This window comes from Heptranchias perlo, chromosome 12, assembly GCF_035084215.1.
Source record: "Heptranchias perlo isolate sHepPer1 chromosome 12, sHepPer1.hap1, whole genome shotgun sequence".
NCBI classification, from domain to species: Eukaryota; Metazoa; Chordata; class Chondrichthyes; order Hexanchiformes; family Hexanchidae; genus Heptranchias; species Heptranchias perlo.
In genome coordinates this window covers 30299989-30327034 of record NC_090336.1, presented here as the reverse complement: position 1 = coordinate 30327034, position 27046 = coordinate 30299989, and the positions used below count along the sequence as shown (strand labels likewise).

General features: G+C 43.3%; 2 protein-coding genes and 1 non-coding gene across 3 annotated transcripts; all 3 read right to left on the bottom strand.

The window, feature by feature from the left end:
• Window positions 1–2801: 2801 nt before the first annotated feature.
• ppp1r15b (protein phosphatase 1, regulatory subunit 15B) lies at window positions 2802–14606 on the bottom strand. The gene is made up of 3 exons (XM_067993502.1): window positions 13811–14606; window positions 8385–9277; window positions 2802–5431 (listed from the first exon to the last, which is right to left on the bottom strand). Exons 1-3 carry the CDS (start codon window positions 13956–13958, stop codon window positions 5204–5206), a joined length of 1269 nt encoding a protein of 422 aa, XP_067849603.1. The 5' UTR covers window positions 13959–14606; the 3' UTR covers window positions 2802–5203.
• A 4006-nt stretch (window positions 14607–18612) lies between these two features.
• On the bottom strand, window positions 18613–26804 carry rps13 (ribosomal protein S13). Its single transcript, XM_067993876.1, has 6 exons — window positions 26719–26804; window positions 26007–26055; window positions 24754–24832; window positions 20519–20688; window positions 19338–19438; window positions 18613–18706 (listed from the first exon to the last, which is right to left on the bottom strand). The coding sequence occupies exons 1-6, from the start codon at window positions 26739–26741 to the stop codon at window positions 18673–18675; spliced, it is 456 nt and encodes a 151-aa protein (XP_067849977.1). The 5' UTR covers window positions 26742–26804; the 3' UTR covers window positions 18613–18672.
• On the bottom strand, window positions 19575–19670 carry LOC137330627 (small nucleolar RNA SNORD14). Its single transcript, XR_010965061.1, has one exon. It is a non-coding gene; the product is annotated as a small nucleolar RNA SNORD14 (small nucleolar RNA).
• Window positions 26805–27046: the final 242 nt, after the last annotated feature.

Here is a 27046-nt window from a genome sequence, read left to right as displayed (position 1 = left end):
GGGCAGAGGTATCCTCTCTACTTTAGATATAACACCAAAGCGTTTTTTAAAATTCTGCCTGGCAAGTCATTTTTTGTTCAGTGTTGCCCAGACCCCTGGGTTAACCTGATATTCCAGGTTGGGATGGGGCCAGAATTGTTAAAACAAACTAGTACTTCCACGGAAACAATGGGCAGAAGCATCCTTCTTGTTCAGATGTCAGCTGCAGCGATCAGCTGTTTAATAATTCAGTATTGCTCCCATGTGAGTACAAGATAGCAATGAGAAAACAGACCGATCAGCTCAACTTGCTTGTCCAGGCAGCTATATCCTTGTATACCATCTCATGCCCCCAATAGTACAATCCTTTGTACTGCAGGATCTATTACTTATTCCATGCACCATCTCCCTTGTATTGGGGTGCTCCATCACTCACCTTTCTCAGTAAATCTCCTGTTTTGGGGTGTTCCATCAATCGCACACTCATGTTACAAGGCATCCGTTACTCAAATCCTTCAATATATCCCTTATATTGGGGACCCTACTAATCATACACCATTCAGTACATTCCTTATGTTATGTAAATACAACAATGAACCAGGGTCTCCATCAAGCTGGCATTTGGGTTGTCGAGTAACAGTTTAGATGTACTTGAGGTAATGGAGATCCTTTAATATCATAGAATCATAGAAAGGTTACAGCACGGAAGGAGGCCATTCGGCCCATTGAATCTGTGCCGGTTCTACGCAAGAGCAATCCAGCTAGTCCCATTCCCCTGCCCTATCCCCGTAGCCCTGCAATTTTTTTCCTTTCAAGTACTTATCCAGTTCCCTTTTGAAAGCCACGATTGAATCTGCCTCCACCCCTGGGCAGTGCACTCCAGATCATAACCACTTGCTGCGTAAAAAAGTTTTTCCTCATGTCACCTTTGGTTCTTTTGCCAATCACTTTAAATCTATGTCCATTGGTTCTTAACCCTTTCACCAATGGGAACAGTTTCTCTCTATCTATTCTGTCTAGACCCTTCTTGATTTTAAATACCTCTAGCAAATCTTCTCTGTTCCAAGGAGAGCAACCCCAGCTTCTCCAGTCTATCCACGTAACTAAAGTCCTTCAGCCCTAGAATCATTCTTGTAAATCTTTCCTGCACCCTCTCTAAGGCCGTTACAATTTTCCTAAAGTGTGGTGCCCAGAACGGGACACAATACTCCAGTTGTGGTCGAACCAGTGTTTTATAAAGGTTCATCATAATTTCCTTGCTTTTGTACTCTATGCCTCTATTTATAAAGCCCAGGATCCCGTATGCTTTTTTAACCACTTTCTCAACCTGCCCTGCCACCTTTCAACAATTTGTGCACACATACCCCCAGATCTCTCTGTTCCATTTTAGAATTGTGCCCTCTCGTTTATATTACCTCTCCTCGTTCTTTCTACCAAAATGTATCACTTTGCATTTTTCTGCGTTAAATTTCATCTGTCACGTGTCCGCCCATTCCACCAGCTTGTCTATATCCTCTTGAAGTCTTTCACTAGCCTCTTCACTGTTCACTACACTTCCAAGTTTTGTGTCATCTGCAAATTTTGAAATTGTGCCCTGTACACCCAAGTCCAAGTCATTAACATATATCAAGAAAAGCAGTGATCCTAGTACCGACCCCTGGGGAACACCATTGTACACGTCCCTCTGGTCCGAGAAACAACCGTTCACCACGACTCTCTGCTTCCTGTTACCTAGCCAATTTTGTATCTATGCTGCTACTTCCCCCTTTATTCCATGGGCTTCAATCTTGATGACGAGCCTATTATATGGCACTTCATCAAATGCCTTTTCAAAGTCCATATACACATCAACCGTATTGCCCTCATCTACCCTCTCTGTTACCTCATCAAAAAACTCAATCAAGTTAGTTAAACACGATTTGCCTTTTAACAAATCCGTGCTGGCTTTCCCTAATCAATCCACACTTGTTGAAGCGACTGCTAATTCTGTCCCAGATTATCGTTTCTAAAAGTTTCCCCACCACCACTGACTGGCCTGTAGTTGCTGGGTTCATCCTTACACCCTTTTTTGAAGAAGACTGTAACATTTGCAATTCTCAAGTCCTCTGGTACTACACCAATATCTAAGGACGTTTGGAAGATGATTACTAGTATCTCTGCAATTTCCACCCTGACTTCCCTCAGCAACCTAGGATGCATCCTATCTGGACTGGGTGACTTATCTACTTTAAGTACAGCTAGCCTTTCCAGTATTGCCATTATCAGTTTTTAACCCATCCAGTTTCTCAACTACACTTTCCTTTACTGAGGCTCTGGTAGCATCTTCTTCCTTGGTAAAGACAGATGCAAAGTACTCATTTAGTACTTCAGCTATGCCCTCTACCTGCACGAGTAGATCTCCTTTTTGGTCCCTGATCAGCCCGACTCCTTCCCTTCCGACCTGTTTACATACCTATTGAAGATTTTTGGATTCCCTTTTATATTGGCCGCCAGTCGGTTCTTATACTCTCTCTTTGACACTCTTATTTCCTTTTTCACTTCCCCTCTGGACTTTCCATACAGGAGATGTATTGGTGGAGAGTGTGAACACTGCACTACACTGGCTATACTGGGGAGGAGTTTATACATAAGCAATAGAAATTCCTTATTACAAGGAATGAGTTGGAGGATGAATAATAGAGACCTCTTAGTAAGAGGGATGTATTGGAGGAGGGCTGCATAATGCAGACTGCATAACAGGAGGAATGTATGATGTGGAGATGCCGGTGATGGACTGGGGTTGACAATTGTAAACAATTTTACAACACCAAGTTATAGTCCAGCAATTTTATTTTAAATTCACAAGCTTTCGGAGATTTTCTCCTTCCTCAGGTAAATGTTTCAAGATCTCCTTGAAGCCTACGCATTTATACATATTGAATAATACATGGTGTTTACAGACTGCCTCTGCAACTGCCCGTTGCCAAGGCAATCACCGTGTTCAGACAGAGAGGTGTCATCTGCAGAACCCCCGAATACACATTCAACAAAAAAACAAACAGGGAAAAAAAACAGAGAAAAAAAAGAGAAAAAAAAAACAGAGAGAGAGGAATGTACTGAGTGGTATATGAGTAACATATATTTGTATGGGTAAATCCTGTGAATATCTGACGACCTGAATGTGATAAGAAACCCGTTTTAACGTCTTGGGTCAAGGAATTTAGAGCTATATTTTGGACAGCATTACACAAAGACCAGTCTGTCTGAGGCCAGAAGACAGAGTGAGTCAAGGAATCTACAGTAGCAAACAGACACACACAAGGTAAAGGAACCGTGTTTTACAGCACAGTTTAATGTTATCTCCAGGTTGGAGGGGACAGCAGGTTTTCTTGCAGGTGTGACCAGGGATTCTGAATCCAAAGAAATATCTAGCAGAAAAATCCAAAACCATAACCTTTGCCTTTAACAGGGATTTCAGTTAATAGCACTCAATTTTTTTTTCTTACTCTGTTGCAATCATCCTAGGTTGCAAACAAAAAAAAACAGACTAGCGGTAGCAACAGAAGAAGTTGATTCCTTAGTTGAATCACATCCACTTTTTCGTTAACATCAGTACCCGGAGCAAAACATACCATCTGGCCCACAAACCTTATTTTTAAAAAAATCCAAGTGGTGCATTACATTGAGTACAGTATATTCAAAATATGTCTTTGCAAATGTACATGAAAATTGTTAATCGCAACAAAAGCAGCAAATAAACCAACATATTTGATACAAAAATGTTGCAAATGAACATTTGTTTTTCTCAACATTAAATTATGCAAAACACTATACAATATTTTGTTACAATTTACACATTTGCAATGTAACTATTACACTTTCAGTACCGCTGAGAATAAGCTTTTTCTGGCTTAGATTTGAGTAAGAATTAAAAAAGCTCCGTGAATTATTCTAATCAGAAGATTCCAATGCTGCATTTGCGTGACAAAACCATTTCACCAAGAAGCAGTTCTGCACTAGCCTTAGCTCCTGGTGCTGTGGAATCTGCCTTATTTACAATGCAGCAACAGAAACAACTGTACAAGCTTCTGCATACAGAAGTTTGAAAGACATAATTTTCTGATTGCTAGAACTTCCTCAATGGCTGGGAAAGATCTGTAGAGGCCAACGATAGATGGCCTGCACATGTGGAACCAAGTGCCTTCAGTCAGCAATGTTACAGCAGTAATTCAAGCACTACCTCCGGCAGGCCAGCGGGAAGTATCTGGAGAGGCCAGCTGCTACAGGCAGTGATTGAATTGCTGCTGCAACACTACCACAACTCGAGGCACAAGGGAAAACAACCTCTAATTCAGATCTCTGTGCCTCAGGAGGCAGCAACAGCATCACCGCATTTACTGTATGGTTACACTATCATTGGCACCAGCTGTAATGTAAACACATCACAAGGCTGGTATTTCTGGAACAGTGAGGATTCATTAAGTGTCACAGATACTTGATTTGTTCCTCCGCAGGCAATTTGTTTTAGCCTCATTTACAGAATAGTAAGTTTGTTGATTCTGCTTTTTTTTTGTCAATGACTGTGAATCACTTACCAATATCAATGGCATAAACTGCTTGATCATAAAGCTTCAGTAGATTAGACAGGCAGCCATTTAGACAGAATGCCAATTGCTCTACATCAGTGCTAATCACGAGTGGCCCAAAGCCACTTGAATACCATATCCCCTTCACCTGTGGTGCTCGGCAGATCTTCTCCTTTGTATGCCTCTGCTCACAGTTGTCGGATGATCCAGGATTCACTGTGATTTCCCCTTGCTATTCAACAAGAGAAAGTACGGCAATGTTGTCAGAGATGGAACTGTCCCCGCTTCCATACAGCATATTAAATGGCTCTATTAAATTACAAGACTTGTAACTTTATAGAACTAGTGATCATTACCTCCCCCACCTACTTCTTGCGGTGAAGCATCTGCCCAAGCTGACACATTTGAAATCAGGTGCAGAAACATACCTTCCAAGACCTGAGTAAGACTGCTCAGGAATGTGGCCCTCAACAAAGAGTTAATATCACTGTCTATATGACAAAAAAAAACCACCTAGAAATACAGAGATCTATGCAAATCTCTCAAACTGTTTTGAATTATCCTAGCCACTCGTGTGCAAAACTGCAAACCAGCAAAGTATATTTGCTTAACTATGATTTGTGGTATATCCATGAAGTGCTTTCTGGACTAAGCATGATTTAGGGCACACATTCCTCAATTCTGGTTTGCCCATGAATTTTTTCCCATATTTTCTTCCTGTGATTTCTCTGTAGGCAGTAACCAATTTGCTGCTCCGTGTCCCAAATCCTGTGCAGAAATCTGGCCCGGTCATGAGCCATCTGCACCCACTGACCTCTGCGAGCTGCCCGTGATGCAAAGGGCCACGTTATCATTTTGTGAACTTCAACAAGGGGAGAAAATCGGAGCTGGAAAAGAAAATGATCAAAATAAACAAACATTATTTAAGAACCAAAAATGAAGTAAATTTCACAAACTAGCTCCCTTCGATGACTTATTGGGCAATTGTACTGCCCATTGTGGAACTTGCAGAACGGTAGTCCAGCTATAATCGATGTCGGAACAGGAGTAGGCCATTCAGTTAGAACATGGTTGATCTGTATCTTAATTCCATAACCCTTAATACTTTGCCAAACAAAAATCTATCAACCTCAGTTTTTAAATTTTCAATTGGCCTAGCCTCAGCAGCTTTTTTTTTTGGTGGGGGGGGGGGGGGGGGGGGTAAAAGAGTGTTCCAGATTGCCACTGTAAAAAGACACTAAAAAGCAGGATTTTTTTTCCTAATTGTAGTAATTCACAGAAAGCGAAACTGGGGAGATTAAAAAGACGTTGCTCCAGTGCAATGCTATAAATTGGCCTCAACACAAAACACTAGGATGGGAAGGTTAAAAAAAAAAAGCAGGGTCCATGCTCCTGGTCATGATCCAGTAAATTCTGCTGGAAATTTCTTGTTCCTGGATGTCGAGTAAGGACAGGATCAAGCTTAGCTAAGCCGTGGATGAATAACCTGCAACACTCAAGAACATAAGAAATAGGAACAGGAGTAGACCATACGGTCCCTCGAGCCTGCTCCGCCATTCAATCAGATCATGGCTGATCTTCAACCTCAATTCCATTTTCCTGCCCGATTCCCATATCCCTTGATTCCCCTAGAGTCCAAAAATTTATCTCAGCCTTGAACATAATCAATGACTCAGCATCCAAAGCCCTCTGAAGTACATAATTCCAGAGATTCACAAGCCTCCTCATCTCTGTTTTAAATGGCCAACCCCTTATCCTGCGACTATGCCCTTACATGACTTAGTGGAAGGCTGCCAGTACCGATGGAACAGTACCCCAGCATGGGTTGGGGGAAAATATGAAAAAAACAGCACTGTATAGTGTTGCTATCATGATACACTATCAGCAACATCCAATTTCAGAATGCAGCAGCTTAGTTTTTGGCTTCCTAAATATTTAGTTGAGATTAACTGAAGATAAAAGGTTTTGCAGTTTAAAAATTACATTCCTGTCTATATCAGTGGAATTGGTGGTGGTGGGGGGAATTAAAAGTAATAGTTCCTCTTCAGTCCACTTATAGTACGTTCCCACAATATTTGCAAAAACTTTGGAAAAGCAAATTTTATGCCACGAAAAATATATTGTGCTTTGAAAATCAGAATCTCTAGTTTTGATTTGAGAGTTACTGTTTTGGCCCAGAAAAAAAGAAACAAGTCCCTGATTTTCAGCAGAGCTGAAAGGCAGGTTATTGTGCCCAAATAAATAAACAGCAAATGTCACATTAGCTGAACATCAGTGTAATAAAATTGCAACAATTTATCACCACGATGAAATGTCTCAAAGCACTTCATACACCGTTAGAGCAGACCCTGAAGATGGAGGCAAATGCAGCAGCCATCAACAGCACTGAGCTGTTAATCTGTTGGTCAGATTGTGGAAACCCCCCATCTCTTTTGAGTGCCATATACACACTTCTTTAAGAGAAGAAAAACAAAAAAGTGACATTGAAGAAACTAGACAGAAAAAGGGATACAGACAGATACAAAAGGATTTCAGTATTTTCATATGCAACATGGCTTAGTGATTAAATACATTCAGGTATAGTAATGAACCGTAACAGACCAAGAAGGTCCCAGGTTAAATCTCTTGTCTGTGCCAAATTAGCTAATCATTATCCAGTAAACATGGGGCTAGAGTATCTGCTGGTTTTGTCAGTGCAATCTGCCCGAACCAGCGCAAAAGGTCACGAAAATCAAGTGTAGGTTATGTCAAGTATAAATTGAGTTTCCCCGATCTTTAACACTGGTTCAAAAATCATTGCACCCGAAGCCAGTTGCACCCACAAAACTGTCCCCCCAATCCCGATGGAAATAATGAGAATGGCAAGTTTCCGCCGATTGCACCCGTTCAAGAAGGGTCTTCAAATTAAGCTAATTTTCTTAGGTGTACAGGTGCTAGTAGGCACGTTTTAAATGTTTATACATATTAAAAAATAATTAACTCACTAAGAAACTGACTAGTGTACACCAATGAAACTAGTGGTTCAGTACAGTTTGTTTTAGAGTCATTTTCAATTATTTAAAATCAGGTTACTCACAGGTGAGGGCATAGACACTATTAAAAATGCATATTTTTTGTGATAAACCCATTTTCAGTTGTATTAATAAAACTGCACCATTCTTAAATACAATTAATATTTTTAATGCAAAGAAAAAAAACAATTATCTTCTATTACGCTAACCGAAAGCGCTGGTTCATGGAAGGTTTTAGCTTTGTGATTATACAAATGCATTGAACAGTGCAATTTCAAGCACAATTTACCGATTGCACCCAAAGCAGAAACTCTACTCCATAGTGTTTAGAACTCAAATTGAGGATAGAATTAGGCTGCAGTGTAATGCTCCCTCTAATACCTCCTCCATCCTCTCGGCTCACAGATGAAGAGTGGCCGATTAAAAGTTAGTGCCTTCAGAATACGATGTGTGGAGAAAAAAAGATAATTAAAACAAGACTGATGGAGCTTATTGTAAAACAAAAGCAAAATACTGCAGATACTGGAAATCTGAAATAAAAACAAAAAATTCGGCAAACACTCAGCAGGTCAGGCAACATCAGAGAGAGAGAGAGACAGACATAACATTTCAGGTCAATGACCTTTTATCAGAATTCTGATTAGGGTGGAAGGCAGGAGTGATTAGATGACAATGGTGATGATGTTACAAGGCAAAATGAGGTGATAATAAGTATAGAAACAAAAGGTGTATCCAGGAGGTGCAAACGGTTACACGTGAGTAGCGGGTTTGGGGGGGGGGGGTAGGGGGGAGGGAAAGAGAAAGAAAGAGATTACTATGATGGACATACCTTTTTAACAGCTGCTTTCTCCACTTCCTTATTCTCTCCTTCAAGTTTTATGGATTTTTTGGGCTTCTTCCACGTATAATATTTGACATTTCCTACATCGCTGAGATTGCAGAAGTGTCTGAAATGTCTCTGTGGTAATATTGGTTTCTGTGAGATTGATGATTTTAATTTGGCTAGGTTGTTTCTTCCTTTCTCACGTTCTCCCAAACCCTGTTCATTCAAATCCACAGGCATTTTTCTTATTGTGGAAGAGCTGGTAAGATAAGCTGTGAAGTTCAGAGGATTGTAAGGGTCTGCAGTCAAGAAAGATTTCCAGGGCATTTCTCTCTGTTCCTGATCATCCTCATCAGTAAATGAATCATCACTGCTGTACAGAGTGTCAGATTCTTCATCTGAGTCATCCCATTCTTCACTATCAATAGAGTCATAGTCTTCCTTAGTAGTTACCATGTTGTTCCATTCTGTTGGACATATTGAATTTTTTGGAATTGTGCAATGACTACTTGAGTGATTGACAGCTACACATTCGCTATCAGTAGTACAGGTACAGTCATCCATCAAATGATCTTGGTTGGACTTCTTGCTCAGATAATCTTGACTGCAGTACCCCTCAGGACTTAGACGAATATTATCTTTTGATGTAAACAGAGGCTCGAGTGTTCCTTTGTTGCTGTTTAAATTGTATTTGGACGAGTTACACTGCAAATCAATTAGGTTTGCTTGCTGTGTCGGCCCACACTGCAGACCACTGTTATCAATAGTACTGCCCACTCTTCCAAACCAGGGGAAGATCAGGAATTCTTTGTCACTTATTTTAACTTCATCAGCCTGCTCACTACTTGATGGTGCCTTGTCGGTAAACTTGAGAAGCATTGTTCTGCACAGCTGAAGAACTGCAAAATATCAAATTCAAGGTGATCAATTTGACTAGGATGGTATACCTTCTGCTGATCAAAAATAAGACACTTTGATTACTAAAAAGTGTTGATTAATGTAAAGATTAGGATGGGGACACTGAACAGCAAGACAAACATGGGTCTCTCCATCGTTATTTTTACATATATTTTGCTCCCTTCTCCAAAAAGAAAGGTGGTGAAAAAATTAGAAAGGAAAACAAATTCCATCTCTTTTCACCAGGGAGATGGCCTTTGCAAATAGCACCAGCTGGTGTGATGCACTACTGGTATTCTCCCCACATGCCTGGTACAATTGTGGTTGCAGCATATAACCATGCAATTTCCACCCACCCCTCACAACTTTCACTCTCCTTTCCTAAAGTCATCAATTTGTGGTGGTGCACATCCATACATTCCAGTACCTCCTCCTGTGCTTCAACTAAATTACCATTCTGAACATGTGTGAGCCCAGACAGTCAGTATTAGCAGGTTATCCAACCATGGGCCAAGCCTAATCCTGGTGTCACCTGACTTAAACCTTATCCAACATCCAAAATAATGCACTTTCCAGTGCGGTCACTTCTTTCCTCCTCCCCCCCACTCAGCACAAGGGGGTTAAGGTAAATTATAACATCCCTTCAGCTGATGCTGAATCAAATCCGGGGACCTTTGGATTTGAATAGTTCCATTACGTGCTACCTCTACCAACAGAAACAATGGTTGTAGACCAACTATGCAACATTCAAACACATAACATCTAAATCTCTCCATCGCAATTCAATTATTTTGAAAAAGTTAGCAGGTTGCCAGTCAAGGCTATTTTTATATTTTAACACTGTCACTACTTTGAAACGAGCAGTAAAAGCTTCAATTATTTACTTCAATTGGTGGTCATTAACCTTCCACGATTGGATGATGGAGAACAAAATAAAAACCTCACAGATATAATACATTATCTGAAAGGAAGGGCCAGTCATGCAGCTATACTTGTGCTGGGGTGATTCTGCAAAATCACATGGCTGCTATATATACTGCCATTATTAAGACAAGAGATGTACAGAAATGTTAACCACATTGCCCAAATATCTTGGTGTATAATGTCTTTGTAACATAAATCCAGACCACTTGGCCTGCAGTCCTCTCCTCACCACCACTCTCTTAAAAAGGTATGACTCATGCTACAATATGGTACTATGGGCACTGCCAGCCCTCCAATCGCTTGCCCATGCAAGCATTGTTCACATGTATGCCGAGACAAAATAGATCACAGAATACACAACCATTCAGGGCATTACAATCAAGACCAATTTTGTCTTCGACTAATGTTCACATAAGCATATTATCCAGGAACCCTGGCTGATTTCCAAGCCCCCAACCCTTTCCCTATCCCAGGAGTGCTTGAGGTCAGTATCCCATCTCAAATGCTGCTCCCGCTGACAGTAGTGAACTCAGCAGACATTGAGATCAAATTTGGGACCTTATAGTCTACGTGGTATAGTACCACACAATCACAATTACCACCATTGGGGGAGTGGAATTGCACTTAATGACCACTGAATTGTGCACAAACCAACTTTTATGTTTGTTCACACTAAATCCAACTGCTCTCTGGAATGGTATAAGGATATCTATGTTAAGTTTAGCCTGGGTTCTCGGTTCTCTAGAATCTGTTTTGTTTATTCTGTGGGACCAATTCCACAGCACCGGCAACAAGTGCACCGTGAGCAGTACTTTTGAAGTTAGGTACTCGCAATTTCATTTTGGATGGCTCGGGAGGTCTCTGCGTGCAAATTAACTACGTGGCTGCCAGCATTACCAAGGCAGTAATGGAAATTTAAAGAAATATTTCTTAATTCTCAACGAATATACATTCCATTGAGAAATAAAAACCCCACGGGAAAATTGATCCATCCATGGCTAACTAAAGAAGTTAAAGATAGTATTAGATTAAAAGAAGAGGCTTATAATGTTGCCAAGAATCGTAAGCCTGAGGATTGAGACAATTTTAGAAACCAGCAAAGAATGACCAAAAAATTGTTAAGAGGGAGAAAGTAGAATATATGAGAGTTAACTAGCAAGAAATATAAAAACAGATTGTAAGAGCTTCTACAAGTATGTAAAAGGAAGAGTGTAGTGAAAGTAAACATTGGTCCATTAAGGCTGAGACAGGAGAAATTGTAATGGGGAATAAGGAAATGGCAGAGATATTAAACAAATATTTTGTATCTGTCTTCACAGTAGAAGATACAAAAAACATACCAGAAATAGTGGGGTACCAAGGGTCTAATGAGAGTGAGGAACTTAAAGTAATTAATATTAAAGTAAAAGTACTGGAGAAATTAATGGGACCAAAAGCCAACAAATCCCTGGACCTGATGGCCGACATCCTAGGATTCTAAAAGAGGTGGCTGCAGAGACAGTGGATGCATTGGTTGTGATCTTCCAAAATTCCCTAGATTCTAGAACAGTCCCAATGGATAGGAAATGTAACACTGTTATTCAAGAAGGGAGGGAGAGAGAGAACAGGAACCACAGGCCAGTTAGCCTAGCATCAGTCATCGGGAAAATGCTGGAATCCATTATTAAGAAAGTGGCAACAGGGCACTTAGAAAATCATAGTATGATTAGGCAGAGTCAACATGGTTTTATGAAAGGGAAATTGTGTTTGACAAATTTATTAGAGTTTTTTTTGAAGATATAACTAGCAGGGTAGATAAAGGGGAACCAGTGGATGTAGCATTTTTGGATTTTCAAAAAGGCATTCGATAAAGATACCACATAAAAGGTTGTTACACAAGGGCTTGTGGGTAATATATTAGCATGGATAGAGGATTGGTTAACAAACAGAAAACATACAGTAGGAATAAACAGAACATTTTCACGGTGACAGACTGTAACTAGTGGGGTGCTGCAAGGATCAGTGTTTGGGCTCAGTTATTTACAATCTATATGAATGACTTAGATGAAGGGACTAAGTGTAATGTATCCAAGTTTGCTGACGATACAATGCTAGATGGGAAAGTAAGCTGTGAGGAGGACACAGTCTGCAAAGGGATATAGACAGGTTAAGTGAGTGGGCAAAAAGATGGCTGATAGTGTATAATGTGGGTGGTATGTGAGGTTATTCACTTTGGGAGGAAGAATTGAAAAACAGAATATTTTTTAAAATGGTGTTCAGTGAGATTTGGGTGTCCTTGTACAGAAAACAAAGAAAGTTAACATGCAAGGACAGCAAGCAAGAGTTTTGGAGTACCAGAGTAAGGAAGTCTTGCTACAATTATACAGGGCTTTGGTGGAATATTGTGTACAGTTTTGTTCTCCTTACTCAAGGAAGGATATCCTTGCCTTAGAAGTGGTGAATGAAGGTTCACTAGATTGATTCCTGGGATGAGAGGGTTGTCCTATGAGGAGTTTAGAAGAATGAGGGGTGATCTCATTGAAATATATAACATTCTTAGAGGGCTTGACAGGGCAGATGGGTGAGAGGCTGTTTCCCCTGGCTAGAGAGTGTCCAGAACTAGGGAGCACCGTCTCAGGGTATGGGGTCAGCCATTTAGGACTGAGATGAGGAGGAATTTCTTCACTCAGAGGGTTGTGAATCTTTGGAATTCTCTACCCCAGAGGGCTGTGGATGCTCAGTCATTGAGTATACACAGGGCTGAAATGGGTAGATTTTTTGACTCGAGGAGAATCAAAGGATATGGGGATGGGCAGGAAAGTAGAGTTGAGGTAGAAGATCAGCCATGATCTTATTGAATGGCGGAGCAGGCTCGATGGACCGTATGGTCTGCTCCTGCTCCTATTTCTTATGTTAAATGTGGCTCTCTGCATAACTAACTATGTAGGCGCCAGGAAAAAAAATACTTCAACTGATGGTTATAGGTATCCCCAAAAGCAGCTGGTGACAATGCTGCAAATACAGGTAGCATTCAATACACACAATTCACCAGCCTGTTAGTGAGGTGTCTGCCCGCATGTAGAGTCTCATACTGCAAGAATGTAATATATCTTTTACGAAACACACATATAGATAGCAGACAGGATGCTGGACCCGGACTCACGCAAGAAGCAGCCGGCTCGGGGCTTGCTGGAGGTGAGCGGTCCGGGCAACTGTCTCGGTTTTGGGGGGGGGGGGCGGAAATACAGAAAGGAGCAGTCAAAATTCAAATAAATTAAAAATACAAAAGAAAATAAGGCACATTGGAGAGCATCAGTGACGGGCACTGGAGTCGAATATGGACATAGGAGAGAGCACGATTTACCTGGCCGGGCTGCCCTCCTTTTGCCAAGTGTGGGTGAATATCAAATCCGACATCAAATCAGAAAGCACTTACACTCCGTGTATCAGTTCATATAGAACAGAAAGGTTCACCAGCCCGACAATGTAAAACGTGTTTTAGGAAAGTAGAAAGAGAGAGAGAGTGAGTTACATTACAAGACATTACATTCCCACCCAGGACCAGTCCCAGTAGACACACACTTTTAATGTTTGGACGCCGCACTCGCTGACCCATCCCTGTGTCCACTTACCTGTGTGGAACTTGATCAACAGCCCAAGGAAGTCCCTGAACTGTGCCATCAGAGTAACCCCGAGGTGCCACAGCGCGGAGAATGAGCCGGTAACGCTGGCCGTGAAGGCGGTCGAGTCTTCAGTGTAAACGTGCTTTACAAGAGCCATGTCAGGCAACACCCGAGGGCAGCAGCCCGACCACCAGTTAAAAGATAAACCAACGGAAAGTAGTCTGGAGCTCGCTCTCTTTTCACACCAAATAGTCACAAAAAAGGCATTTTAATCAGCCGATTAAATGTATCCTCATTAATCCCGGTCTCTGCCTTTTCGTTACTTCTCAATTATATATTCTGTCCTCGCTGACTGGTTATCAAAACCGAAAAAAAAAATGCTGCTCGTGCGCGGCGAAGCTGCTATTACCAGACAGTTCCTCTTCTCTTAAATTAGCAGGTTGAAATAGCTGAGATCCCCAGCCGTCACTCCAACGCTGCAGTTCCCCCACTCTGAGCGGGGTTTCCAAAACGTCAGATAGGAAACCCCGGCCCACCCCCGCAAACGTGGCCAGTCACACCAAATGAGTCACGAACATCCTGCCAGGAGCTGCATAGGATGAAACGGCCATAAAATATAACCTTACAACACGTCCAACCAGCGAGGAGATTCGGTTGTGGAAGACAATACTTAATCTGAGATTGAAGTTCGCCTCGGTAGGATTCCCCCCACCCCGTGTTTGGTTATGAGCTTGCCAGATCATTCAAAACTACTTCAAACTATCTATTTTTCAAATTGGAATTGCACAACATGATTGAAACATAAACATTACTTTCATTAACTTAACAATTCAAATAAAGCAAACAAAAAGGGAAAAAAAAGTCTTATCGGACAAAAACTTTAAACCAGGAAGTGCACGCCCTGGTTATGTGTTACTAGTCTATCAATAACTTTGCTACCATTCACTGCAACATTAGATGCACAAGCCCAACTAATGGATTTTCACTGGTTGAATTGCGTAAGAACAGCGGATGTTTCTGTGTTCTATGAAGTGATGTAAGGCGCATTCTTTGGAAAGGAGTGGTTTGAAAAAAAAAGCACAAATTTCAAGGGGTGTTGAAATCTTACCCCCCCCCGCCCAGGGCTCAACTGGTTAAACCAGTGAGTAGCTGATCAAGTCACGTAAGTTTCAATTCCTCAAATGTGCTGAGTTCGCTGAGCAGCCAAAAAAGGAGAACCATAATTGGCCTCAATCAATATCCCACAGATAGGAAGGAGGGAAAAAATCGGACAGTGGCCGATGACCCCTGCGAGAGGCATACATAATTGTAAGCACATGAACCTTTTTGGGTGTAATCTTCCCCCTCTCTGAAAATGATGTGGAGATGCCGGTGATGGACCGGGGTGGACAAATGTAAGGAATCTTACAACACCAGGTTGTGAACATTCACTGCCTAAACTCAATGCTAAGAATGGTTATTTGTTTGACATACAATGGAACTCTTCCCCTGCAAAAAGTCAACATTTCCATGAAAGTGGGGACAAGAACATGAGCTGAAAAGAAAGAAATTTAGAGCCTCAATTGGTTCAGACATGATTACAGATTGTGTTACTGGTGAGAAAATTAAAGATTTCAAAGGGTACTTGAGTTTCAAGTAACTGCACCTGAACCAAATGCAATTAAAAAAATCTTTGAACTACCTATTTCCATATGTGAAAGATAACCAGCAACAGACTCGTTGGGCCAAATAGCCTGTTGTAATTTCGATGTAAATTTCCATTTTACAAAAGCATAACTTGTCAAATGCTGGCTTCAATTAAAAATAATTCCTAAACAAGTCAGTCAGTGAACTCATATCTTGTACCAATTCAGCATTAGAGATATTTGTTTGAATCACTTTGTGCAAAAGGATTTTAATTCTCAGTAGAATCATAGAATGGTTACAGCACAGAAGGAGGCCATTTGGCCCGTCAAGTTCATGCCAGCTCTCTGCAAGAGCAATCCAGTTAATCCCATTCCCTGCAGCACTACAAATTTTTTTCCCCTTGAAGTACTTATCCAATTCCCTTCTAAAAGCCACGATTGAATCTCCACCATCTCCTCAGGCAGTGCATCGCAGATCATAACCATGAGCGATGTAAAAAGGTTTCTCATGTCGCCTTTGGTTCTTTTGCCAATCACTGTAAATTTATGTTTTTTTATTTGTTCATGGGATGTGGGCATCACTGGCGAGGCTGGCATTTATTGCCCATCCCTAATTGCCCTTGAGAGGGTGGTGGTGAGCCACCTTCTTGAACCGCTGCAGTCCATATGGTGAAGGTTCTCCCGCAGCGCTGTTAGGGAGTTCCAAGATTTTGACCAAGCGACGATGAAGGAACGGCGATATATTTCCAAATCGAGATGGTGAGACTTGGGAGGGGAACGTGCAAGTGGTGTTCCCACGTGCCTGCTGCTCTTGTCCTTCTAGGTGGTAGAGGTCGTGGGTTTGGGAGGTGATGTCAAAGAAGCCTTGGCAAGTTGCTGCAGTGCATCCTGTGGATGGTACATACTGCAGCCACTGTGCACCAGTGGTGAAGGCAGTGAATGTTTAGGGTGGTGGATGGGGTGCCAATTAAGCGGGCTGTTTTGTCCTGGATCGTGTTGAGCTTCTTGAGTGTTGTTGGAGCTGCACTCATCCAGGCAAGTGCAGAGTATTCGATCACACTCCTGACTTGTGCCTTGTAGATGGTGGAAAGGCTCTGAGGAGTCAGGTGAGTCACTCGCCACTGAATACCCAGCCTCTGACCTGCTCTTGCAGCCACAGTATTTGTATGGCTGGTCCAGTTAAGTTTCTGGTCAATGGTGACCCCCAGGTTGTTGATGGTGGGGGAATTCGGCGATGGTAATGCTATTGACTGTCAAGGGCAGGTGGTTTGACCCTCTCTTGTTGGAGATGGTCATTGTCTGGCCCGAATGTTACTTGCCACTTATGAGCCCAAGCCTGGATGTTGTCCAGGTCTTGCTGCACGCAGGCTCAGACTGCTCTGGATCCTCGAGTTCTTGACCCTTCCGTCAATGGGAAGTTTCTCTCCATCCACTCTGTCTCGACCCATCAGCTTTTGAATACCTCTATCAAATCTCCTCTCAAAATTCTTAGGTATAGTTTAATTTTTCCCTCTGCTATAATTTATATCTCCTCTGGACCCAACATTTGTTTTGATATGTTCTTTTGCCTTGCATTATCACTTTTATCATTCTATTACTCCTGCCCTCCCCCATTTGATTCTTTTCCTGGCTTTGTACTTGCTGAAAAGCTGTTTATCTCCAACAACTTCCACTTCTGATGTAAGGTCATAGACCTGAAACATTATCTGTTTTTCTCTCCTCAGATGCTACCTGACCTGGTGGGATTTTCCAACATTTTCTGTCTTTATTTCAGATTTCCAACATCCACAGTATTTTGCTTTTTGTTAATAGTTTAACACAGTTTGCAGAAAGCACCAATGACTCAAATAAAACAAAGCTTCAGGAGCCAGAATAAGCATCTTTCCTGGTGCTCCACAATTATGTACACTTGGATGAGAGACTATCCTCCCACCATCCCAAGAAATATGAACAGCATTCATTCACCCCTTTCCATGCACTGAAAGCACTCAAAAAACTTTAGTCTCCATTTATAGCAGGCACATTCATGTAAATGTGATTTGCCCACAATACACAGTGGCCAGTGTATCCGGTTAGATCAATTAGAAGAATTTTGACAGCTTCAGAAATTAAAACTTAACTCGTTATTTAAGTACTGTCAGCTCTGGTTTTTGAGTTAAGATCTTCACCTCCTATTTCTCAGAGCTGATTCTCCAAAGTAGCAGCCAGGAAGTGACGTCTTGAAGACTGTCTCTCCAATGGGTTATTTATGTTCAATAAATCATAGAATCATACAGCAGACCATTCAACCCATTGTGCCTATGCTGGCTCTTTGAAAGAGCTATCCAATGAGTCCCACTCCCCTGCTCTTTCCCCATACCCCTGTGGTTCTTCTGCCAATCACCTTAAATCTGTTTGTTTCCTCTGGTTACTGACTCTCCTGCCAGTAGAAACAGTTTCTCCCTATTTACTCCATCAGAACCCCTCATAATTTTGAACACCTCTATTAAATCTCTCCTTAACCTTCTCTGCTCTAAGGAAAACAACCCTAGTTTCTTTGGTCTCTCTAAGTAACTGCCCAAAATAGCCAGCCCGCCTAAAATGGTTTAAGCAACACTGTTGTAATTGACACCGATGGTAACCGGCTAATGTAATTTGCCCATTAAATAAGGGCAGCTGTCTGGGGTTAACAGGGACAGGATAAGTGGTGGGGACTGCAAAACAAGGGGACCATGCACCAGCTGGCATTGACTTCAGCATGTGCACATATAAAGAACAATTTATCAAAACTCATCTCTATAATAGGAAAAATGCGCAGGGCCAGAGGGAAAGACGACAGTGGGCATAACTGGATAGCACTGGTAAATTCCCAAGTAGTAATGGGAAAACTTTGGACTTCTCCCTTAAGCAGCAACAATTCTATTCATTGACACATCTAAATCAAAAAGTGATATACATTTTTACTATTTGGGATATACTTCCTTTCATGACCCCTCCCCAAAGCTGTACCATTTCACATTTTTCTGTATTGAACTGCATCTGTGATCTATGAGGTATATCATCACCTACAATATACCAATCTAAAGTCTTTCAAATTTCTAAATCTGTAGTGCAACCAGAAGTTTATTTATAAATTCTGTCAAAGTGATTCCACATGTTCATGTTGTAATTTCACTCAATTAATCATAAAAATCAGACAAGACTGACTTAGTTTAACAAGATGTAAGCATTTTATTTCCAGATTTAATAAACCAATGAAGAAACTCCTTAGGCTACAAGTGCTGAAGCTGTGGAGGATTCACTGTGAAGAAAAAAAAACAGAATTAGCCCACTGCATCAAAAGCAAACTAACAAAACTCAACCAAAGGAGGCAATGTTCTCTCCCTCCTCATTCTTTATAGGAGCTTGGAGAGAAAACAGTGACAGACTATTTAACCACATGGAGCCCCGCCACCCCCATTCCAAGGAGTTGGGCAAAGATGAAAAAAAACCAGGCCAGAAGCCCTGTCTTCAATTAAGAAAGGACATTAACTGGGGTGAGGATTGGACTAATGGTCACTGTCGAGACTTGCACAAAGGATTGCCAATTATCCAAAGTCCTAATATCCGATACCCAACCTTTGGAAGGGAATGGACTGATTCTGAATTGAACTATTAAAATTCTCTAATTTTAATTCATTTGCTCAATTATTCTTATGGCTGTTGAACTTGCATTAGCTCACTCAGACATCCAAGGAAGGATATGCCAACATAAAGAGAAAACGTCTTTCTGGAAGAAACTGCGAATGGTTGGATGAAACCATAATCATTGTGAGCTGAACACACACAAGCACAAATTTCAATCTACATTGCAAGCTGGTCTATTTTAAAGTACTCAAAGCAAATTTGTCCAGTAAAATCCCATTGTAATACAGTACGTATTAAATACTCACTACTTCCAGTTGGGTGGAAGTACCCTCTTGGACTTGTAATAACGAGCCAGTCTGTGGATTCGGCTCTCAATAAGAATCAATCGGAACTTGGCATCTTTATCCTGCAATGCAGAGGTCACACTGTTCAGACCAAATTTTAATTATTTACATGTCCTGTTTAACCAGCAACCCCATAACCATCTATTATTGGTTGCTTTATGTTACCATAGGTACTGATGTTAGGAATAACTGTATAGCTCACTCAGACATCCAAGGAAGTATTTGCCAAACATTAGGGAGAAACCCCTTTCTGGAGGAAACTGCGAATGGTGGATAAAACATTCATCATTGTGAGCTAAAATATATGCAAATCACCTTTTGAATAAGAAAATGAAAGCTAACTGTTAACACCAAAACTGGGTGTTCAAGATACTTAAGCATGATTGAACTGGTCATGGAGAAGCAGGGAGGCAACAAAGTTCAACTTATCAAGCAGGCTCAAACAGAGCTTGGCAAACAGAGACTTCCTATACACGTCCATGCTTCAGTTTAAATTCTGGCAAGTTCCATACTGTTATGTACAGTGATAATGCTAAAGGTAATATACTGCCAACATTGAAATTATGTGCACTATAGAGTAAATGATTGCATAAAGTGGCTGCTCACCGCAACAGGAGACTAGCACAACTTCACAGATGCACCTGAAAACAGGTCATAATTTAGCAGCCTGTCACACTTCCCTACTGTATGTCAAAAATAGAAAATAATTTTTTAGTCAAACCGGTTTTTAAATGGGCAAATACACATTCAGCTGAAGTTATACAGAGGCTCCAACTGATGACATACACCAGGCCAGTTGACCTCAGCAAGAAGAGCAACAGCAGGATGCTACAATTGGTTTTAACTGTCCATGGTTTGAGGGAGGGAAGCCACCTGGACAACTCCTTCAAAAATACCACTTTAAGGGAATCAAAGAATATGGGGCTCGGAAGGGAAAGTGGAGTTGAGGTTGAAGATCAGCTATCATCTTATCGAATGGCAGAGCAGGCTCGAGGGGCCCGACGGCCTACTCCTGCTCCTGTTATGTTGTGACAAGAAAACAAACACAGGCAAAGGACTACTGGCACCAGCAGATCTATACCATGCAACCAGTATCTTCATACAAGAAAAAAAAGTCAAACACATTTAATGCAAACTGTTACCTTCCTGTTCCTCTCCAAATGTTTGCGGACAGCCACAGCAGTCTTGATCAAGTGGTACAAATCCTCTGGTAGGTCTGGAGCAAGACCCTTGGACTTCAGGATCCTGAGGATCTTGTTCCCAGTAACAAAACGTACCTGGGCAACACCATGGGAATCCCTTAGGATCACACCTGAAAGACAGGCGTAAGTGTAAGTTTTTTTTTAAAAAAGTTCTTCCTTAATGTATCGAATCTCAACCAATCTCAGTTGAAAGACCATAATAATCAATCTTTCCTAAATTGTGCTTTTACAACACCAATTTTTAAAATGTAGACTATACCATTGGTTTCCCAACACCAAAGCCTGACCAGTTACTTTGAAATGCTCACTCAGACATCCAAGGAAGGTTGAACCAACATGTGGAACAGTCTTTTCCACGGGAAGCTGCGCGAATGGTTGGATAAACAATCACTGTGAGCAATCACTTAGCTGAATGATAATTATCCCACTCGGTCACAGCCAAATAAAACGCTGTTCCCATTACTTTGTTTTATAATGTGAAAGGGTACCATGATGTGCAGTGAAACCAGATGGGGGGGGGGGGGGCGGTTAAGAAAGCGTTTATATATATGATTAGGATATAAAATTCAAGATTGCTATGCTACTTCGATAAGTTAAAATCTCAAATCAGGTTTTAAGTGATGCAACTTGCAGTTCCCTAAAAAGCGACGAGCTGCAAAACTGCTTGTTAAATTAAAAAAATACTGGCTCTGCCAATTGGTCAATGAGCTGATTCAACAGCCTACTCAACACCCTGCCAACAGTACAAGCTCACACAGTAGGCTAGCCATCAGAGGAAACCTGAGAAACCAACAGCCCAGCTAGGAATCAAGACCTCCAAGGGACTTGCTGAGAAAATTGGCAAAACCAACAACTTGCATTTATATAGTGCCTTCAACGTAGTAAAATGTCCCAAGGCACTTCAGAGGAGCGTTATCAAACAAAATTTCACACTGAGCCACATAAGGAGGTATTAGGACAGATGACCAAAAGCTTGGTCAAAGATGTAGGTTTTAAGAAGGGTCTTAAAGGTGTTGAGGTAGAGGTGGAGAGGTTTCGGGAGGGAATTGCAGAGCTTAAGGCCCAGGCAGCTGAAAGCACGGTCGCCAACGGTGGAGCGATTAAAAATCAGGGATGCGCAAGAGGCAAGAATTGGAGAAGTGCACAGATCTTGAAGGGCTGGAGGAGGTGACAAAGATAGGGAGGGATTTGAAAAGGATGAGAATTTTAAAAATCGAGGCGTTTCCGGATCGGGAGCAATTGTAGGTCAGCGAGCACAAAAAGGGGGAAATATGACAGTTCCAGTCCTCAACAGAGATGGTGGCTGACATGCAGTATTGGGAGTACCACCGAAACAAAAAAAAAAGGATATCTTATTTCAAATAATAAATGAACATAATTTGCAGATTACCCATTTTGGCAGAATTGACACAGTATGTAGCTAGGAGTTGAATGGTTTAGTGCACTGGATCCACAGGCAGTCAGAACAAGAAGGTCTGAAGCTCAATTCCCAGTCAGGCAACAGCATTATTACTAATCCCACTTCTCAGGGTGCTTTTTTTGGAAAAGATAACAGCACATAAGCATGTAACTATCCACCAACAGAAAATGCTTATTTGAATGTCATCATGTTTCACTGTGGCAAATCAAATAGCCTGATGGCAGCAGCTGGCCATTTGGGTGCTTATGCTTTTGGTACCGCAGCTAAGCACAAGTCAATGGCCTTCTGGACATGGAGGAGAAACCCAAACGTAAATGTATTTAAATCTACAAAGCAAGCAGCACTGACATGCACTCCCAAAATAAATTCAACCTGGAAATAGCTTACTGCCTGGGAATTACACCATTTTAAAAAAAAAACATGCATGTTTGTCAGCACTATCTGCAAATCTATTGGCCCAACATCCAAAACAGAGGCTTAACCAGTCCTCCAGGTCCAGCAACTTTAAACAGCCAAAGCACCATCTCCTAGTCCAGATGCTGTTTTATTAGCTTCAGCCAGATTACTTTTTTTTTTAATTCGTTCATGGGATGTAGGCGTCGCTGGCGAGGCCAGCATTTATTGCCCATCCCTAATTGCCCTCGAGAAGGTGGTGGTGAGCCGCCTTCTTGAACCGCTGCAGTCCGTGTGGTGAAGGTTCTCCCACAGTGCTGTTAGGAAGGGAGTTCCAGGATTTTGACCCAACACCGATGAAGGAACGGTGATATATTTCAAAGTCGGGGTGGTGTGTGACTTGGAGGGGGAACGTGCAGGTGCTGTTCCCATGTGCCTCCTGCTCTTGTCCTTCTAGGTGGGAGAGATCACGGGTTTGGGAGGTGATGTCGAAGAAGCCTTGGCGAGTTGCTGCAGTGCATCCTGTGGATGGTACACACTGCAGCCACAGTGCGCTGGTGATCAAGGGAATGAATGTTTAGGGTGGTGGGTGAGGTACCAATCAAGCGGGCTGCTTTGTCCTGGATGGTGTCGAGCTTCTTGAGTGTTGTTGGAGCTGCACTCATCCAGGCAAGTGCAGAGTATTCCATCACACTCCTGACTTGTGCCTTGTAGATGGTGGAAAGGCTTTGGGGAGTCAGGTGAGTCACTCGCCACAGAATACCCAGCCTCTGACCTGCTCTTGTAGCCACAGTATTTATGTGGCTGGTCCAGTTAAGTTTCTGGTCAATGGTGACCCCAAGATGTTGATGGTGGGGGATTCGGCGATGGTAATGCAGTTGAATGTCATGGGGAGGTGGTTAGACACACTCTTGTTGGAGATAGTCATTTCCTGGCACTTGTCTAGCGCGAATGTTACTTACCGCTTATCAGCCCAAGCCTGGATATTGTCCAGGTCTTGCTGCATATGGGCACGGACTGCTTCATTATCTGAGGGGTTGCGAATGGAACTGAACACTGCAATCATCAGCGAACATCCCCATTTCTGACCTTATGATGGAGGGAAGGTCATTGATGAAGCAGCTGAAGATGGTTGGGCCGAGGACACTGCCCCGAGGAACTCCTGCAGCAATGTCTTGGGGCTGAGATGATTGGCCTCCAACAACCACGACCATCTTCCTTTGTGCTAGGTATGACTCCAGCCACTGAAGAGTATTCCCCGATTCCCATTGACTTCAATTTTACTAGGGCACCTTGGTGCCACACTCGGCCAAATGCTGCCTTGATGTCAAGGGCAGTCACTCTCACCTCACCTCTGGAATTCAGCTCTTTTGTCCACGTTTGGACCAAGGTTGTAATGAGGTCTGGAGCCAAGTGGACCTGGCAGAACCCAAACTGAGCATCGGTGAGCAGGTTATTGTTGAGTAAGTGCCGCTTGATAGCACTGTTGACGACACCTTCCATCACTTTGCTGATGATTGAGAGTGGGCTGATGGGGTGGTAATTGGCCGGATTGGATTTGTCCTGCTTTTTGTGGACAGGACATACCTGGGCAATTTTCCACATTGTTGGGTAGATGCCAGTGTTGGAGCTGTACTGGAACAGCTTGGCTAGAGGCGCAGCTAGTTCTGAGCTCACAGCCTTTGCTGTATCCAGTGCACTCAGCCGTTTCTGGATATCACATGGAGTGAATCGAATTGACTGAAGACTGGCTTCTGTGATGGTGGGGATATCAGGAGGAGGCAGAGATGGATCATCCACTCGACACTTCCGGCTGAAGATGGTTGCAAACGCTTCAGCCTTGTCTTTTGCACTCACGTGCTGGACTCTGGCATCATTGAGAACGGGGATGTTTACAGAGCCACCTCCTCCTGTTAGTTGTTTAATTGCCCACCACCATTCACGACTGGATGTGGCATGACTGCAGATCTTTGATCTGATATGTTGGTTGTGGAATTGCTTAGCTCTGTCTATAGCATGTTGCTTCTGCTGTTACTCCCACCCATACTCCAAGATATCATGAAGTAAAAAGGGTCAGAAAACAGAGGAGCTCCAGTGAGAATGAACAAACTAGGAAGGGGTGGTGGGAGCAGGAAAATCAAGAAAGAACAATCATACATCAGGGAGGATGAGGAGGCAAGGGATGGAGAAAACCATGTGGAACCACATCAAAATCATTGGTTTTTACATGTAATTGGGCCCCACTGTAATCATTATTTAGTATTTAAAAGCTTGGATCCAGCAGCCATCTAATACTTTAACAAGGAGAAAAGAATGGCCCGTGTTGTAAATTCTAAATAACTTTCTAAAATTGTGCACTCACCAATCTGTGAAGGGGTCAGGCCCTTCTTTGCCAGCTTGTAAATCTGTTCTTTTACATCATCAGATGTGAGTTTGAGCCACTAGGAGGGAAAAAAAGTTATATCAAATGTAGAAATAAAGGCTACTAACCCTCCTATTTAAGCTAATCTTACATTTCACTTGCACAAAACACTGAAAACACAAATCACCTCAAAGTGCAACAATTGTGAGCTTAACGACGCCAAACCCATTTGAAAAAAAGAGCACTGTCAGTCAGCAGGCATAGAACAGATTTGGCAATGTTCCAGGCATACAGCCTTTACCAGGACACTTCACAACCATCCACACAGACACTGACTGGCATTGTAATTGGTACCCTCTCCTCAAGGACTGCCATCACCCCAAAAAACCCATCGAACCCTCTAACCTTGCAAACGATTGCCTCATCTCCAACCTCGCTTCCCTCAAGCTTCCACCCTGTCATCGTACTGAAACAGCCCTACTCAGTCACAAATGACATCCTGTTACTGTGGTAAACTATCCCCCCTCATTCGCCTGGACCTCTGCAGCCTGAAAGTCGACTACACCACCCTCCTCGAACACCTCTCTTGTGGTGGGCAGCTCAGTGGAACTGCCCTCATAAGAATCCACTCTTACTTTTGCAACCAGCTAAACATTGGGAAGACCCAAGCCACTGTCCTTAGCCCACAAGATTCCATGCCCTCACTAACCGCTGTCTTGGATCGAACAAGATAGTTAGCAACCTCAGCATCCTATTTGAAACAGAGTTGCAATTCCAACCCAATATCCTTTCCATCAAAGACCTCCTACTTTCATCTGCATCTATCACCTTTGCGAACCCCACAACTCTTTGCATTCCTCCAACAATGACCGCCTGTGCCTGCCCCACTCCCTTCACCGCACCATCAGTCGCTACGTATTCAGCCATCTAGGCCCTAAGGTCTGGAACTCCCTCCCAAAACCTCCCTCTACGACCGAGCTATCAGTTACCGTTAGTATCTCCTACTTCGACTCAAGTGTTCATTCTCGCCAGAACGCAATTCCCTGAAGAACCTGGGGATGTGCTTTCTCCTCTACCAGGCGCTATATAAATGCAAGCTGGTTTTTTTTGATCGAACTGCTGATCTTTCTATATTTAACTAGCTCTATTTCCATACGTCTCCCACACCCAGGATTTCAAAAACACACAGGGATTGGTGGGGGGGGGGAGAGAAGAGATGCCGTTTTACTAAATAAGAAAGATGATTCACTTACTGTGGGCACACTGCGTCTGTATGGTAGCGCTGACTGGGACAAGCCCTTGCTGTAAGAAAGAATTAAACGCCATCAGCGCCTGAAGCCTGTCCGTCAGTGGCCAGCGCCTGAAGCCTGTCCGTCAGTGACCAGCGCCGTGTTTCGCTCGATTAATTATAAAGAACCTGTTTAACTGTAACGGAGCTCGGGCATCAAAAGCGGAGTCGCCGCCCGATATTCCTGACTGAAGCGCCGCTCCCGCCCGTGCGGCTCCGGCCAGGCGGCGGAACACGTGCTGAGAGACAATGGGGGGGGGGGGGGGGAGGGGACAGCAGCTCCTCCCCCCCCCCCCCTTCACCCCGAGCCGCGGGGCCTCGTGTTATAACCGGCACAGGCCTCGACTCGACTCGGCGGCTCTCCGCCCGCCCCGAGGGGCCCCCAGGCCGCCAACGTGGCTGTAAAGCTCGGCCTAGTGTTCAGGGCGGTGCCGGTAATCCCCGGGTGCAGGCTCGGCGCTCGCCCGGTTCTGGATGATGCGACAGCGCGGGGCCCAGGAGCACACCCCCCTCCCCCCGACCGTCCGCCATCAACCGCTCCGATTTAAACCGCAGCAACGGCCGAGTCAAGGCGCGGGGAGACTTTGAGATCCACTCCCCACCCACCCCGCTGCTCGGTTACACGGGGAGGGGGCCGATCCCCGATCCTCGATCCCCGGCCCTCCCTCTCCTCTTACCCGGGAGCGTGCATACGACCCATGGCGGCGGCGGCGACGACAGAAAGGAAAAAAGGAACGACCCCCACTGCGCCTGCGCCACTTCAGGTCGCTCGGCCGGATGCAACGTCAGCGCGCCGTCCGTCAACCGAAGCCCCGCCCTCCAACGTGCGTGTGCGTTGGGGCGGGAGCGATTGTGAGCTCACTCGCTCCAGCGGGCTGAAGGCGGCCCGGCGCTGGTGGCGCGCGCCTGTGATCCGCCGCTGCTGCTCCGGAGGCTGAGGTCTTCGAGGACTGCTTGAGTCCAGGTGGTTCTGGGCTGCCGTGGGAGTTTCTGTGCCGATCAGGC